General features: G+C 46.5%; 1 protein-coding gene across 2 annotated transcripts in view; it reads left to right on the top strand.

Annotated features, from left to right (window-relative positions):
- Window positions 1–15,365, top strand: part of CD82 (CD82 molecule) — a 47,371-nt gene extending 32,006 nt beyond the window's left edge. For both annotated transcript variants that reach the window (XM_029582186.1, XM_029582187.1), the window contains exons 3-9: window positions 2,367–2,439; window positions 5,802–5,926; window positions 6,526–6,600; window positions 9,857–9,964; window positions 12,037–12,201; window positions 12,292–12,375; window positions 13,287–15,365. In XM_029582186.1, coding sequence (XP_029438046.1) covers window positions 2,367–2,439; window positions 5,802–5,926; window positions 6,526–6,600; window positions 9,857–9,964; window positions 12,037–12,201; window positions 12,292–12,375; window positions 13,287–13,364 — 708 coding nt within the window. In that variant the 3' untranslated portion in view covers window positions 13,365–15,365. The remainder of the gene's footprint in view (window positions 1–2,366; window positions 2,440–5,801; window positions 5,927–6,525; window positions 6,601–9,856; window positions 9,965–12,036; window positions 12,202–12,291; window positions 12,376–13,286) is intronic.
- The last annotated feature ends 383 nt before the right edge of the window (window positions 15,366–15,748 follow it).

The following is a 15,748-nucleotide window of genomic DNA, read 5'->3' as shown; positions in this document are numbered from 1 at the left end:
CTGCTTTTCTGTGCACCCTCTGACTTAATATCATAGCGATATTAAGTCGGAGGTCCCCAAAAGTAAAAAAAAGTAAAAAAAAAAAAAATAAAAAATTTTGAATTCGGCCCGCGGCTGTCGGGCCGAAAACCGGACGCTCAATTTTGCCGGCGTCCGGTTTCCGAGCCCGTGGCTGTCAGCGGGCTCGAGAACCAACGCCGGCAAAATTGAGCGTCGGCTGTCAAACCCGCTGACAGCCGCCGCTCCAGGCCAAAAGGAGGCGCTAGGGACGCGCTAGTGTCCCTAGCGCCTCCTTTTCCTCGTTTGCACCGCGTCGCCTCATTTAAATACTGGATCGCGCGCACCGGCGAGGGGCCGGTGCGCGCGCCGGGAGAGCGGGCGTTAGTCCGCTCTCCCACGGACTTTACTGGATCGGGCTGTTTATATAGTGAGAAATCTAACCTTGCCTGAAGCAGGAAGAGATCCCCCTCCTCTGTCTGGCCGATCCAGTACAGTGCGCTCAGCCGAGCACACTTGTTTAACCTGTAGTTGGACGCGCGTTTTGGATGCACCTCCACAACCCCTTATGCAATAAGCAGATTAGCACGTCCAACTGCCTGCAAAGCTAATAGCGCTCATCACATGTAAATTCATTTTGATGAGGCTATTACCTATTACTTCCGACTGAAAGAAAAAAAGTGTGCCCGACACGCACATTTTTTACCTTCAAAGGTTAACACCTGCCTGGAACAGGCACTATGTTTTGAGGAGTCCCTGAACTTGACAGAAAAGCAGAAAATCCTGCTTTTCTGTACTTCCTCCAACTTAATATCATGGCGATATTAAGTTGGAGGAACTTAAAACATAATAAGAAAAAAGTGCCGCGGGATGCTCGATTAACGAGCGTCCATTTTCCTAACCCGCTGAGCACCACCTCTCCTGGGCGCCCGCTGCTGAGGAGGCACCAGGGGTGCACAACTTCCCCTAGCGCCTTCCTCTAACCACGGCAGCCATGTTGCATCGGGTGTCCCGGAGAGGTCGATCGGGGCATGTTGGAGCAGGCACTCGATCATGAGCACCCGTCTTCCACGCGCCGCTGATATTACATCGTCCTGTGTGTTCTTATCGGTCCTGGTGCCACAGTTAAGCACATCAGACCTTTGTTCTTGAGATACACGTCCCTTCTGCATAAAGGTTAGCAAGCAGGAAAGTAATTATGCAAGTAGTGGGGGATCAGATGTTTGAAACAGCTCTGTGGGCCTGTACAGATGTAAATTAACTTAACCGATTTGTGAGATGGCCAGGATCAGAATCAGTTTTCTCTATTCCTATATACATTGTCTGGCACTGACTTAATCAATAATCAGATTCAAGGCAGGCAATTCTGCTCTCGATGCCACAATAGGGTCTGGTTTTCGTGATCCACAATGAAGGCAATGCATGCAAATCTCTCTCATGCATATTCATTGTGGATATACTGAAAACCAGACAGGGTTGTGGCCCTCCAATACAGGAGTTCCCTACCCCTGCTGTAGCCTTTTGCTGTTCCATATTCAGCTCCAGCCCCTTCTGTACTTCAAAGCTTTTTCTTGTGAGCCAAGTATTGGAGTCCTCTCTACGGCAGAGCCTTTCCTCTCCCTGTGCATGAGCAGGTAATTCCTCTGAAAAGGCTATGGTCTCTGCCATGTGGCCAGTCTGCTTCCGCAGCATTTGCAGTCCCTCTGAACTGCAGAGAGGCTCTTTCTACAGGTGAAGATGGGAATATCAGGAGGGGAAGCTCTGTGAAAGGAGGAGGAGGCAGAGGGGAAGGGAGTGTGCAGGAGGAGGAGGGCAATAAAGTCCTTGCTGGCTTTTGCTGTAAACAGAAGGGAGGAGCTGTGAGATTCAGATTGCAGAGTGAAGTTGAAAGGTCACTCTTTTTTTATATTTAATAATAACTTGAATAGTAGAGGAGTCCCCTCTGACCTGAGAGTGTGGGATCTGCGTGCCGTCCTTCCCAGGAATTGTCTCCTTAGCCGTGTACATCGTGCACTGTAGGACCAGTAGCAGTCGTGCAGCCGATGGGGTCAGGAACGGCAGTTACTGAGTGTGGCATTGAGGCAGGCCTGTGACTTGTGCTATCTGAGCCCATTGGCTGGCATGAGATCTATAAAGTCACGTTCTCAACAAGTGGTGCTTAGTGTAAGGGAAAAGCTGCCCCTCTGGGTCTCCCTGCCCGATTCTCTTCCATTGCACTGTGAACCTTTCTAACTGAGCACTGGATCCCGTGTCTCGGCAGATGAAAGGTGGTCGTAACTGTGCGGCCTTGGCACACGGAGTCCCTCCTCCCTGCTTTTCTTTCTGACCCCAGTGAAAACTTTCCCTGTGGTTTGGCTTTTGTTTTTCAGATCCTTGGTGCTCTGATCTTGGGCTTCGGGATATGGATCCTGGTGGACAATACAAGTTTCATTGCAGTGTTGCGTAAGTGATTTCCTGTGGGGTTTTTTTTTTTTTAATTTTTGGGGAGGGGATTTTGAGTTGGTGGTTTCTGGGTTATTTCAGGACAGCCTTATTTGTCTGCGATTAGGAAACGTGCGCATGTAACGGCAGGGAAGACCCGCTCCTCTCTGGACAGGCTGTGCTAGCGAGCTGCTAGGCATTCTAGCTTCCATTAACAACAAAACCTCCAGAAAAGAAACGGCTAACGCTTGCAGGAGAGCGCCCACATCTGCTCATGATTACCCTCGGCTGTCTCCTTCCGCTCGCTTTGTGCGCTGCAAAGGCGCAACTGAGCAGCCTGGAGCCCTGAGAGAGGGTCCTGATGGGGGCTCTGGGGGCTGCTATGGCAGGGATCCTCGGAACTCCCCTGGCGTGAGCCCCCCCGGTGCTGGAGGACAGACGCATGCGTCACCTCGGTGAAGGGGTCTCTCGGGTGGGCAGGGCAGTCTGAGTCTCTGATTCTGTGGGCACAGCTGCTGAGGGTTGGTCTCCATTTCCTTTCTTTGGTGCTTCTCTTCCACGGGAGAGGGCTCAGTCTCCTGGACAAGTAGGAGAAATTGCTCTTGCATGTGGGTGATGTCGTCTGATGGTACCAAGAGCAGAACTTTTAGTAGCGTTGAACTGGAAAAGGCAAAAAACCTTTCAGCCATGCACTGTGAGGCCACATCTCATTTCTTTCCACGGATGAAGGACTCATTTTCACTAAAAAAAAAAATTCATGATTTTGTTTGTTTTTTTTCCCCCTCTCCCCCCCTGGTTCTTACCTCCTCATGGGGGAGGGGGGCAGGTCTTGCAGGGGCAAGAGTGGCCTCTTTTCACCCTCCCCCCCCCGTTACTTCTGCTCTGCAGCTTAGTTTTTCAAAATGGCCGCCAGAGAGCCCAGAGCCATTGCCCCCATGATGCCCAGCAGAACCGGTTCTACCGTCGGAAGCAAGGAGCGCTCTGTCCTGTGTTGCTCAGGGCTAGGATCCTTTAGTCCAGGGGTGCTCAGACCAGTCCTTGGGGGGGCAGGACATGGTAGCAGACAAGCTGGGACATGAATGGCATTTCTCTGCTGCGGTGACTCTGCAGGTAACGTATTTGCCACCGGTTGCCACAGCAGGTTCAAACCTTTTACTCCAGTACCACATTCCTTCTCTGTCTTTGGCTTTTCTCTCCTCTCACTTTTTGCTCAGGAAACCAATCTTGTTTCAGAATATCAAGGGATTCTGTGCCATCCCGGCATCCACTCCTTACCTCTAACAGAACGAATGTTGAAAATGGATTAATTTCTTTTCTCAGTTGTTCGGAAACAGTTTCCCAAGTGCTCGTAACATCCAGGGAACCTCCTGATGCTCATAAATCCCCCCTGTCCAAGGTTATTAGAGCACAACCTTCACTGGTTTCAATCATTATTCAGTGTGGGGAGAGGCCTACTGTGACTGAGATGATGGGACAACAGATTTCTTTTTATTTTTTGTAGCTTATTTTATGAAAGCCTTACTTCACCTCAAGCCTCAAACTACCTGCACTTTCTTGAGATCTCAATGTGGCTGTCACTCATTCAAGGAGAACTCTGAGCTCATATACATATACATACACACATATATACACACACACACACATATATATATATATATACACACACATACCATTACCAAGATCTAACATGGAATGTGCCGTTTCTTGTGGTAGTCACTCATTCAAGGAGAACTCTGAGCACACATACATACACATATACACACACATATATACACATATATATACACATACATACCATTACCAAGATCTAACATGGAATGTGCCGTTTCTTGTGGCAGTCACTCATTCAAGGAGAACTCTGAGCACACATACATACACATATACACACACATATATACACATATATATACACATACATACCATTACCAAGATCTAACATGGAATGTGCCGTTTCTTGTGGCAGTCACTCATTCAAGGAGAACTCTGAGCACACATACATACACATATACACACACATATATACACATATATATACACATACATACCATTACCAAGATCTAACATGGAATGTGCCGTTTCTTGTGGCAGTCACTCATTCAAGGAGAACTCTGAGCACACATACATACACATATACACACACATACACACACACATATACACATATATACCATTACCAAGATCTAACATGGAATGTGCCATTTCTTGTGGCAGTCACCTCGGCAAACTTCAACTGCCAGTGACCTCGCTTCGCAGATTTTGTCCCTAAAGATAGCAGTTTTGCATACACATCTTAAATTTCTCACATTGATCAAACTGTTGTCTTGTTTAACATCTCCCTTAGGCTTTACACACCTGGACCATTGCTATTCACTCCTAGTCTTTGGCTGTCAACAGGTTGACTTTTTTTCAGAATATCTCTAATGAAATATTGGCGTGTCCTGAAAACACAACGTGTTTGTAGCCCTCAAAGGCTAGGAGTGAATACCACAGCTTCAGACTGTAAAAGAGCACTCTTCTTTCCATATTAACAGGACACAAAATGTTGCACTAAACAGCTGGGTGGATTTTCTATTTGACTCTAACAAGTCTGGATTAGAAGTCACCAAATATACAACAGCTAGTTGGATTTCTGTCTGTCTCCTTAGGGCTGTAAAGTTCATAGTAACTATAGCTCTCCTGGACTATGTACGTCACTCACTCCACACTAAGGCTTAGAGACTGACTGCTCTCAAAGCAATACATCTTGGTCAGTCAGTAGCAAGAAATGTATTCAAAGATTAACTGAAACTTTTTCAAACTCCTTCCTGCCAAAACCCAGACCCGTATGTTGTCTCAAGGAGAATATGGGTGTTGGACTTCTCATGAGTGTGATCAATTCACCCTGCTGGTTCCTGGAGAAAACTGCTGCTTACCTGTATCTTGTGTTCTCTGTGCACAGCAGGATAATCGGCTGCATGTTCCTTGAAGTTCTACTTTTTATTTTTTTCTTGCAAACTATTATGTGACTGAGGGGGGCCGCATGGTGCTGACTGTGCAAGAGTAGGAAAGCTTTCTAGCTGAAACTAGTAATGGTCAGATCTTGGGGCTGTTGGATGTCCACAGAGGTCATAAGCTACAGGTAAGCATCTTTGTTTCCTTTCTTTTCCAATAGTCTCCTTCTGCCGTTGTCTGGTTTGCACCCCACCATAGGAGCTAAATGTCCAAAATATTCTGAGACCGACTATTTAGCAGTGAGAGGAGAAAAATTCAAGCCCAGTAAAGACTGAGGCAGAAAGGTGTTCTCTGGTTCTGCCCCCACAGGAGGGGTCGGACACCTGGATAAAGGAGCGAGCATGCGATGGCGACTCCACCTGGAAGTCTCACTGCTTCTCTCTTCTCCGCAGAGAGCTCCTCCGCCTCCCTGAAGGTTGCCTCCTACATCCTGATCACGGTGGGGGCGATCACCATGCTGATGGGATTCCTGGGCTGTGTCGGTGCAGTAAACGAAATCCGATGTCTCCTAGGGCTGGTGAGTAATTGCCTGTCTGGTGCTATCTCTCTGGCTCTTGGTCCTCCTGGGCGTTTCTTTCTCATGGTTTGCTCTCCACCTTTTTGGGAGGGTGTGCACTGGCTTCCGCGCCTCACCGGTACACTCCTGGCTGGTGATGCACTTTGAGAAAAGTAAAGAGTTGCCTCGTGGAGGGGAGCAGAGCTGGCAAGAGTCACTTGCTGAGACTGGCATGAGCACTATGGTGCCCACTCCTGGCCCTGCTGCCGGATTGGATTTATCTGTATTTTAGCCAGGAATATTTTTGTGTTGTGACTGAAGCCCCTGCTGCATGGCCTCTGGTCTGAGATGAGTTCAGGGCGGGAGACTGAGACGTGGGTGTCTGTACAATTGGCAGCTTTCACGCTGGGAGAGTGGCTAGATAAGTAGATTAATGCCGCCTGTACAATTTGCCTTCCTCGGTCATGTTACCCCTTACGTAACCAGCTGGCTGCAGATCTCCAGCCCTGACTGCCCTCTGACCCCTGTGTGTCTGTGGAGCTCTGTGCAGGGGGCCCTAGTGGCCCCTGGTCTCAGCTGTGGCTCAGTCTCCTGATCTCTCTCTCTCTCTTGGTTTGTAGTATTGTGCCTGCCTGCTACTGATCCTGATAGCCCAAGTCACGGCTGGCGTGCTCATCTATTTCCAGCGCGATAAGGTAAGGCTCCTCCTTTCCTGCCTCTGCAAGACACGAGGATCTTTTTGTGACTCTGGAGAGAGCTGCAAAATGTCCTGCATCCTCAGAATATGGATGTACTTAAATACAACATAGGGCAGTACAGCTCCTATACTGTGAGGCTGTGGGAGCTACCGCATCAGCAATCTAAGGACATCTTTCATCCTTCTCGCATCAATTCTTGGCTTTTTTTTTTTTTTTTTCAGATCTAAATTTCTATCCTTTGAATTTTTTTCTGTTCTAACTTCTTCCTTCTGCTTCCTTGTCCACTGCTTGCAAGCACCGTTAGATAACTTGCTCATGCAGTGAGCGATTGAGCTGCTGTTCTCTTGCCTATTGCCTTGAGAGGACAGTGTTTGAGCTAGGAAGCCCTCTCCGAGCCGCTTGTGAACCTGGAGGTCGGGTTCTGATTTCGGGAGCCTCCGCCACCCCAACACAGTTCTAAGTAAAGAGCAGCACCCTCTGAAGGCCTTCATCCCCAGCACTGAACTAACGCTTGGTTGAGAATGAAGTTACTAGCAAGAGGCGTTGAGACAGAATGACAAACTTGTAGCTGCACAAATACCGTCTCTCCCCTTCACAGACAGACCCAGTCGCCCCTTGCACAAGGGGAATGACAGGGACGCTGAAGGCACTGGTTTGTCATTGCAAAATAGGAATGAAAGTGAATGTCTTTAGACAGATGGCCCCTAAAGGTCCATGCTTCTGACATTTTTGATCAGTTCAAACATTCAAGAACGTCTAAACTTATTTTTTTATTTACCTTTTAATCATATACTTTAAATAATTAAGCAGGAAAATGTCGTTACTGATCTAAGTACAGAGCGAGATGGCCATGTACAGAATATCTTTTAGATGTAACATTTAATGAGATTTTCGCTGTTTATAATAACTTATCTTCAATTGGTTGACTTTCTGCGGTTTGGACTTGTTTCAGTTACCGAGTTGATGTGTTTTTTAAATGTAATTATTGGTAACTGTCACTACCTCCACTCTTTTTTACAATTTACCCTGCATCTCAAGATAAATCTCATGAGATATAGGTTATAGTCGCCTGAAGATACTCTTCCTGTCCTGATAGCAATCTCTCTGACCCTAAGTCCTTAAATGAACTGGAGCTGAAGTCCATTCCTTCAGTACTGTGCAGATTTCAGAGATGCCCACTTCCCATGAACAAATGGGCAGGAAACACTCAATCTAATTCTGGGAGAAACAGCGGCTGGATGACATTCTGCAAGTCAAAATTAAGCAAAACTGAAAACCCCTCTTTGACTGAGCACTGTAGCATAAAATAATTTGAACAGGATAAATGTCTAGGGGAATAGACTTAGTGTTTGGGTACTTGCCAGGTTCTTATGGCCTGGATTGGCCACTGTTGGAAACAGGATGCTGGGCTTGATGGACCCTTGGTCTGACCCAGTATGGCAATTTCTTATGGATGAAGGTGCAACAGTTCACAAGTTGGTGGGAGGAATAACCAGTAAAGAATGTAGGTGATTGAAATTGATTTTTCAAAAAAAATCCTTTTATATAAAATAATATACAAGCTGTCAATCAGTTTGCAATTCTGCATGCTCCTCTAGTTTTTGGAATAGGAGGCTGGCTGATAAAGATCTCAAACACTTGTATGTAAGAACAGGAAAACATCGTCCTGCTCAGGCTGCCGTAAACTTCACGCAGCAACAAAACGCTGCTCTTGGCTGACTCCTCCTATACTGTTGCCCTAAGCAGCAGGTCTCCCAGTCCCCCTGTCCTTCCGTAGCTGCCCTCTGGGTGCTCTCTGGCAGACAACTTCACTTTTCTGTAAGTAAATCCAAATTAACCTTACCTGCATTGAACAACTTAATTTCATGGGCCTCTCTCTTCCCTGGATTCAGCTTTGGTCTCCCTGGCTCTACAATTCCCAGCCTCCTCCTGTTCATCTGATCCCTTTCTTGCTGCTTTACAACTCCATCTGTTTCTGGCGCACTACTTTATGTCCGAATTGTTTGCTGTCACTTCATCACACACGTCCCCCTTTTTGCACACCTGGTCACATCCATGCTTCCCCTTTTCGGATGTATAATCTTTTTTTATTGTATCTTTGTGCTCAGATTATTTTTGTTTTTATATATGCATTATTGCTATGATTTATCTATATTTTTGCTATTGTGTTAATGCAGTGGTTCTCAACCCTGTCTCAGGACACACCTAGCTAGTTGGGTTTTCAGGGTCTCCACAATGAATATGCATATGAGAGATTTCCAAAAATCTCATGCATATTCATTGTAAACCTGACTGCCTAGGTATGTCCTGAGAACTGGGCTGAAAATGCCTGTATTAATATAGTTTTATCAAGTGATTAAACTATTGCAGCCCAGTGTATGTACTGGGACTTCATCTCAATGGCTAAAATAACTTGAGCAGTCAGGACCCACATGGCAGAGGGGATGGACCTGACTGGAGGTGTTGTCACTGCTCTTGCTGGCCCAGATCACTGCAGGTGGCAGAGTCCATGAAGGAGACCCAAACTGGCTCTGCCCCTGGTCTCCTGAGCTGATTCCCTGGTAATTAGACAATTCTGGGGCAAGTAGCAAATTTTGCAGCCAATAAATTGCAGGGGTATTGGAGCCTTGAATAGAGAGATGACTCAGATATTCACTGCGATGAAAGCCTTCTGGACCTGTCCGTTTTTTCTCTTACATCATCACTTCAGTGAAGTTGATGGCACCTAGGTTCCTGCCCTGTATTTTCTATACTATGACTTATGTTAACTTTTTTCAATCTGTATTTAGAATAGGAAAAGCAGCAATGTAAATATGTCTGCTCTCCATTCATCTCCTGTTTCATTGCTCGTGTACTGGATTAAGTGGGTTCTGGCTCTCTCCTGATCCTATACCCTTTAGAATATACAGGGGCTTCATTATTTGAATCTGTGTAAAATAAATGCTGAACAGGGCACCTTCTGCTGGCTTTCAGACTTGGGAAGCAACCTGGCTGCACACAATGAACATTTTCTGTAAAGAGGCTTGGCTTGTTCCAAATCCTATCTAATTTCATTTAAGAAGTCCTGCAAGAGCCTTTTTTCACATCAGGTGTCGTTCTATAAACCTTCCTTTGTGACATTAGTACTTAAAGAAGAGAACCGCTCACTGGCGGAAAACCCAGCTTGGTTAGATCACACCAAAATATATAAAGCGCTGCAAATATTTACAAATAAAATATTCATTTTTTTTCCCCCATTTTGCTTTTCTCTTAGCTTAAGACAGAACTTTCTGTAGTCATTGAAGATCTAATTGAGAACTATGATTACATGGATGGAAAGAACACCAGTACTGAGGAAACCTGGGACTATGTTCAGAAACAGGTGAGTGGCACCCCTGAGTGTGCAACAGCCCAGGACTTCCTGTCTCTGCCTCCAGCTGAGTAGTGCCCCCACCTGGAAGTCAGCAGGAGAAATTCCAGCTCCGTGCGTCTGCTTTCCCTTAGCTTGTTTTGGGTTCTGCTGACTGTAAACAAGTGGAGGAAAGGGGGAAGACCTTCAAAGCAGGGGTCTGTCGTACCCAGGCCAAGTAACTATTACAAATCCACCAACATCCCTGCTGCATTTCAGGAAGCAAACAGCTGTGTTATGCTTGGGGCCCTTCATTTTCAATTTAAACAAATTTCTGCTTGGAAAGACCTGGGTTTTACACAACCTATTCAGATTTTGTGTGTGTGTGTATTAATTTTAACTTTTTCACTGCACTTTTTCCAATACTCTTAAGATACAGACTTTAGTTTTTGGTCCCACATCCCCCAGTAGCAAACTACCCGCTCACAAACGCCCCCTTCAATGCCTGGTGCTTATTTCCTGCCCCAGCTCCCCCTGCTGACTGTGCACGGACCTTCTGGCTACTGAAATAAATCCTGATGGACTTGGCCTACCTGGCTACCACCCTTTCATTTTTCTGCAGGGACTGATGCGATGACTTCCATGGCCTGAGGAGGTGATAGGTTGCACTTCAGTTGTCTCATTCTCTTGCTTGTAACTGAGGATATCCAGTGCAGGACCTACTGGTTCTTAGCCTGATTTCAGGAAGGCCCACAATTAGCAGATCCTCAGTCACAAAAAAGTGGAGAGAGAGTAGAAGCAAGACTTAGCAATACCACAGGCCATTATGGGTGTAACCAGGCTGGTACCCGTGGGCTACTACATGAGTAAGGATGAATAGATGGTTAGCCAGGTTGCCTAGCAGGATACAGATTAGGGGGTCAGCCAATTGACTGCAGCTGGGTCTGTCTGGCAGGATGTATAGATCTAAGGGGGATCTCTTATGCTCACCCTCCCAAGAGGCTGGAGGAGAAAGGAGAGAGAAATACGCACTTGGATAAGGAGCTCCTACAGGTGGCCCTGCTCTGTGTATCCTGAGCAGTGTGGACAGGAATAAGGCAGACAGGATGGGTTAGTTGGCCTTAAAATTGGTCTGCTCTGTAGGGTTTTTGGCTTAGATTTTCTCCTTTTTTTTGTATTATACTGACCAGTTGTTGAGGAAAAGTAAATAAAACCCCAGGCTGAAGAGGCTTGCTTATAGAAAAGGACATCGAGGCTTTCTTTCCCATCAGATTAATGGAGAATGCATTCCCAGTACAGAAAGCGAGTCCCTCCTGTTGCAGGGATTTAGTGCTATAAACCTGAGGGAGCAGTGGTGCCCTCTGCTGGCATTATGAATAAATTACTTTGTTCCAAATTCTGTGCACTATTTTACTGCAAATGCTGCTCCCAACAACAAAGCAAGGATTGAAACATCTTAGTTTCTGTCTTAGTATTGTGAATCAGCTGGGCTCTTTAAGCTTCCTGATTTTTTTTTTTAAACCTAAAACTCATTAAGCATGCTCTGCCTTCCATTGCCATCAACAGAAATGAGAAGTTCCACCCAGAACTAAAGGAGCCTAATTTCTGGGATGAGCAGATCTGAAGCCAGGGAGGAGAGACCTCCCCAAGCAAAGTTTATTAGGGATGAAGTCGGCCACCAGTTCAGAAAGCAGCTTAAAAACTGGCCTGCATCGTCCAACTCCTGCCCAAGTGGCCACTGCCCTCCTGCGTTGGGGGAGTCGTGGCGGTTTTGTGTCTGCTATCGAAAGGAAGCTGCTCCGTGTTGCTCCTTTTCAGATGAGCTCTCTAGAGCACCTTCCTTCCTAAGCCTCTGCCCAGAAACCCCTTCTATAGAGCCAGGGTCCAGAAGTAAGTGGGAAAGGTGCACGGGTGAACCCTTGGGTCCTCATCTCCTGCGAGATGACCACTTGTTACATCACTTTAACGTTAAATAAATGGCATACGTGCTGGGCAGTGCCCTTGGGGATGAGGGAGATGCATGGGAGTAGGGAGGCACCGCTGCCTAGGGCTGAGAGAGGTGGCAGGAAGCATTTCCTTCTTACTGAATCCTAATTTGTTTATAGCTTAAGTGCTGTGGATGGACAAACTTTAGTGATTGGAACCACAACAAGATTATTTCCAATAGCTCTGGATCCTTGTACTCCTGCTCCTGCAACGCTAACACCTCAGACACCAATGGGTTCTGCATGAAGCCTTCCAACACCACAGTTGAGCTGCTCTATACCAAGGTAAATGCCTGGGGAGAGAAGATGGGCTAATCCTTCTGGTGCTTCGGCTATAGGGGCCTAACAGAGGTTCCTTGCCTTTCCTCCATCTAGGGCTGTATGGAAGGGGTGCAGAGCTGGCTGCAGGATAACATCGGTATCATTCTGGGGATCTGCGTGGGGGTCGCAGTCATTGAGGTGAGTACCAGAGCTGCACATCTGTCTCCTTTTCCTTCTTGTAATCCATCTGTCATATGAGCTTTACAGGCTGGTATTCCTCACTTATGATTCACATGGTCATGTGACCCTCCTACAGTGCTATCACGTGACTCCTACTTTGTATTCCTCTGTCGTCATGTGGTCCTTCTTCACTGTGTTCTTATCTTAACAAGTGGAGCCATGTGAGCACTTCAGTTTTATTAAGTTTTTAATTTTTGTTAAGAATATTTTAAGTTTTAGTATTTAGTTGTATTGTTTAGAATTTTAAATATAGAAATGTAAGAGGATAGGTTAGTAATTTACTAGCTGAGGAATGTGATAGGATATTTAGACGTATGGATAATATTGGTGATCTATTTAGATAAAAATTGTTTAACTATAGCATTGTTTTATTTTGTAATGCTTGTTTTATTCTCTGTATGGTGAAATTATACGTGATTATGATCTTAAAGAACTGTATTGATGTATTGTTAACCGACTTGATGTCTTTTGAGGAAGGTCGGTATATAAAAACTTGTAAATAAATCAGAGGTGGTGCTCTGAGCATCTCCGCTAATGAGGGCATATCCAGCTTTTCTTGTTAATGGGCAGAGTGGTTGGGTCAAGTGCTTCCTAGCTGCTGCCCTCTTGTGTGCAGGAGCGATGGAAGGAGCTGCTGCCTGTCATGGAAGTCAAGTCATGGGGGAGTTGCTAATGGTCAAGTGAATGAAGGAGTTGAATGTCAGGGTGGGTCAAGTCAGTGGCTATTGGCTGCATCCCTAGCAGAAAGGAGACGGGCTTGCTGTTCAAGGGGGCAATTCTGGCAATATAGGGTTTGCTGTTATGGGGCCTGGGTTGGTTCTGGGTTTTCCTTCTGTCTCTATCACACTCTTCTCATTTTGTCTTTGTAGGTATTTGGGATGGTCCTGTCCGTATGTCTCTGCCGGAACATTCATAGTGAAGAGTACAGCAAAGTTCCCAAGTACTGAGCCTGCGTGTTCCTATCGGTGGCAGCAGCAGCGACCTGAAGGCGGGAGCTCCGGCTGCAGCCCCTATCCACGTCCCTGCATCACGGTGCTGACACCACCACGCAGATCCTTCACCAGACCTTCATGTCTTCCTAGCCAACGATTTGCACTCTTCTGTAAAATACACTTTAGTGCTCCCTGGGCATAGCTGGAGTGGGGACCTGTTCCCAGCCCTTCCTTGCTGCTGGTGTTGGTATAGCGGTGGTCACAGCTGTGTGTAACCGCACTTTTCATTGTTTCAGACACAGTTGCATGACCCCCCCTATACTATTGACCAGGCCGTGTTCCAGAGTGGGCTGTGGATGTGATGATGGCATCCTTGGGCTATCCATTTTCTGAATGTTAATTTTTAGACTAGTATTCTAGAGGTAATCGTAGGCCTCCAGCCCTCAGTAATGGTGAACCAATGGAAGGGAAGAGTGATCTCTAGAGCTGATATTGCCTGATGCTATTCCAGGGGACAGTCAGTCTCCCAAGTACTTTAAATATCTCTCTACATATATTCACACTCCCACCCGTGATTGCTAGAGCCACAGCATTTATAGGGATATCCTCTACCTTTTGCAGTACACCACTCCCCCATCCCGCCTCTAGCTGTGCTCTGTGTATATATGTGTTTTTGTGACTGGTAGTAAAATTGATATAATTCTGGTAGTAGTCACTTTTCAGGACCAGCGGTGCCACCCAGCCCTGGAGTGTTCAGGAGGTGACTCGGATGCTAGCGGCAGCAGGGTCCTGTGAGTGGGTGTACATAGTGCTGGTGAGAAGGCCTGCCCCCTTCCTGACTGGGAAAATCTTCTTGTTGTTTTTGGTTTTTTTTATGGCTTGCCCAGATTTAACCTGCTCTTAGCTGCTCAGGACTTCCTCCTCACAGTTGAACACAATATTATTGCATTGCAGCATCAGAACCCATCCTTGCCATAGCCTCTTCTGGCAGTAGGACCGTTCTGCCATCAGTCTGGCAAGGGGTGGGGGAGATGCCATTGTAGCTGAGGAGGTGCAGAGGTTTGATTTCTGGTTTCTTCTGCTGCTTCCCTGCCCTCGGAGACCGTACACGATTCACAAGCTCTGCACCTTCTCAACTTGCCAACATTTATTTTGTAGGTGGTTTTGTTTTGTAATTATTATATGTTAGTTTGTTTAACTTTAAATTGATGGATGGAGATGAGCTCCATGGGGAGCAGAGAGGGGACGAGGAAGATGTCCAGTGTGGTGTTTGTGACCCCTGCCCAGTGGTGGTGGAGAGCCTGTTGGATCAACTGAGAAAAGGGTGCAAGCAGCGTGAAATGAGACATGGGAAAGTAGCATCCCAGCAGCAATAGAGCCTCTGAAGATGATCACAAAATGTGAAGGGGGTGACCTGAGGGCAAAAGGAATAGGGCTAACATGGAGCCATCTGGACCTGCTTATTGTAGCAGGTAAAACACACGCTGATCCCCTCTGTTATGGCTGATCTAATTATAAAGGTGATGGGAATATGTTATTACTTGGGACCGCTGGTTTACCTGACTCCTGGAGGGAGGTGGTTTATAAGAAACTACCGCCCCAGATACCTACGGTACTGACCATGGGAAAAGGTCAAGCTCTTGCTCCTTGGATGGAGGATTCCCTTCTGTTGCTGGGCACAAGGAGCCTTGGCCTTCACTTGGCCAGGTGCAGTGTTTCAGTCAAAGGTGCTTGAGCTGTTGTCATGGATGTGCTCTTACGGTGAAGATTTGTCTTTATCTGCCTTGAAGGTTGAAAAAATTCAGAAGTGTAAACCCTCCCGCTATAGGAGGAGGAATAAGTTCCAGGGGGAGTGAGGTGTGAGCCAATTCCTGACCTCTATCTCCGGTCATGAGACGAAACCAGCACCTCTGAAAATTGATACAAAGTATCGCTGATTTTCTGTAAATTTTTTTCTAGTCTTTAAATAAAATATTGTACAGAGGATATTTCTGGTCATTCTTGGTGCACCCTTAAGCTTCTGTGTCAGCGTCATTCCTACATATGATGTTGTGTGCATTTAGATTTACTGTCTCTTTAAAAGGGAACTTGCAGGGATGTAAAAGGAGGAAGTAAAGGAGTGCAATCTGCTCTGTCCACAAGAGGGAGCTATTGCTCCATGAGTGTCAGCATCTTCCTTAATTGCAGAAAGCCCAGAGACCTTGTGGTTTAGTTTTTAAAGGGAAAGTACAGCAGTCGTTAACCTCTGAAAACTGGTCACGGGCACAAAGAACCTGTGGCCTTTGCACCTGTGCAGTCCCCACCCCCAGCCTAACCCTGCTGCCAGCAGCACCACCTCACAGTGCAAGCCTGGGCAGAGCGAGGGTAAAACAGCGCTTTCCTCACAGACCCTCTCTCTG

Source organism: Rhinatrema bivittatum, chromosome 17 (genome assembly GCF_901001135.1).
Source record: "Rhinatrema bivittatum chromosome 17, aRhiBiv1.1, whole genome shotgun sequence".
Taxonomy (NCBI): Eukaryota; Metazoa; Chordata; class Amphibia; order Gymnophiona; family Rhinatrematidae; genus Rhinatrema; species Rhinatrema bivittatum.
Note: the sequence above shows the minus strand (reverse complement) of the source record. Positions and strands in the feature narration are given on the sequence as shown.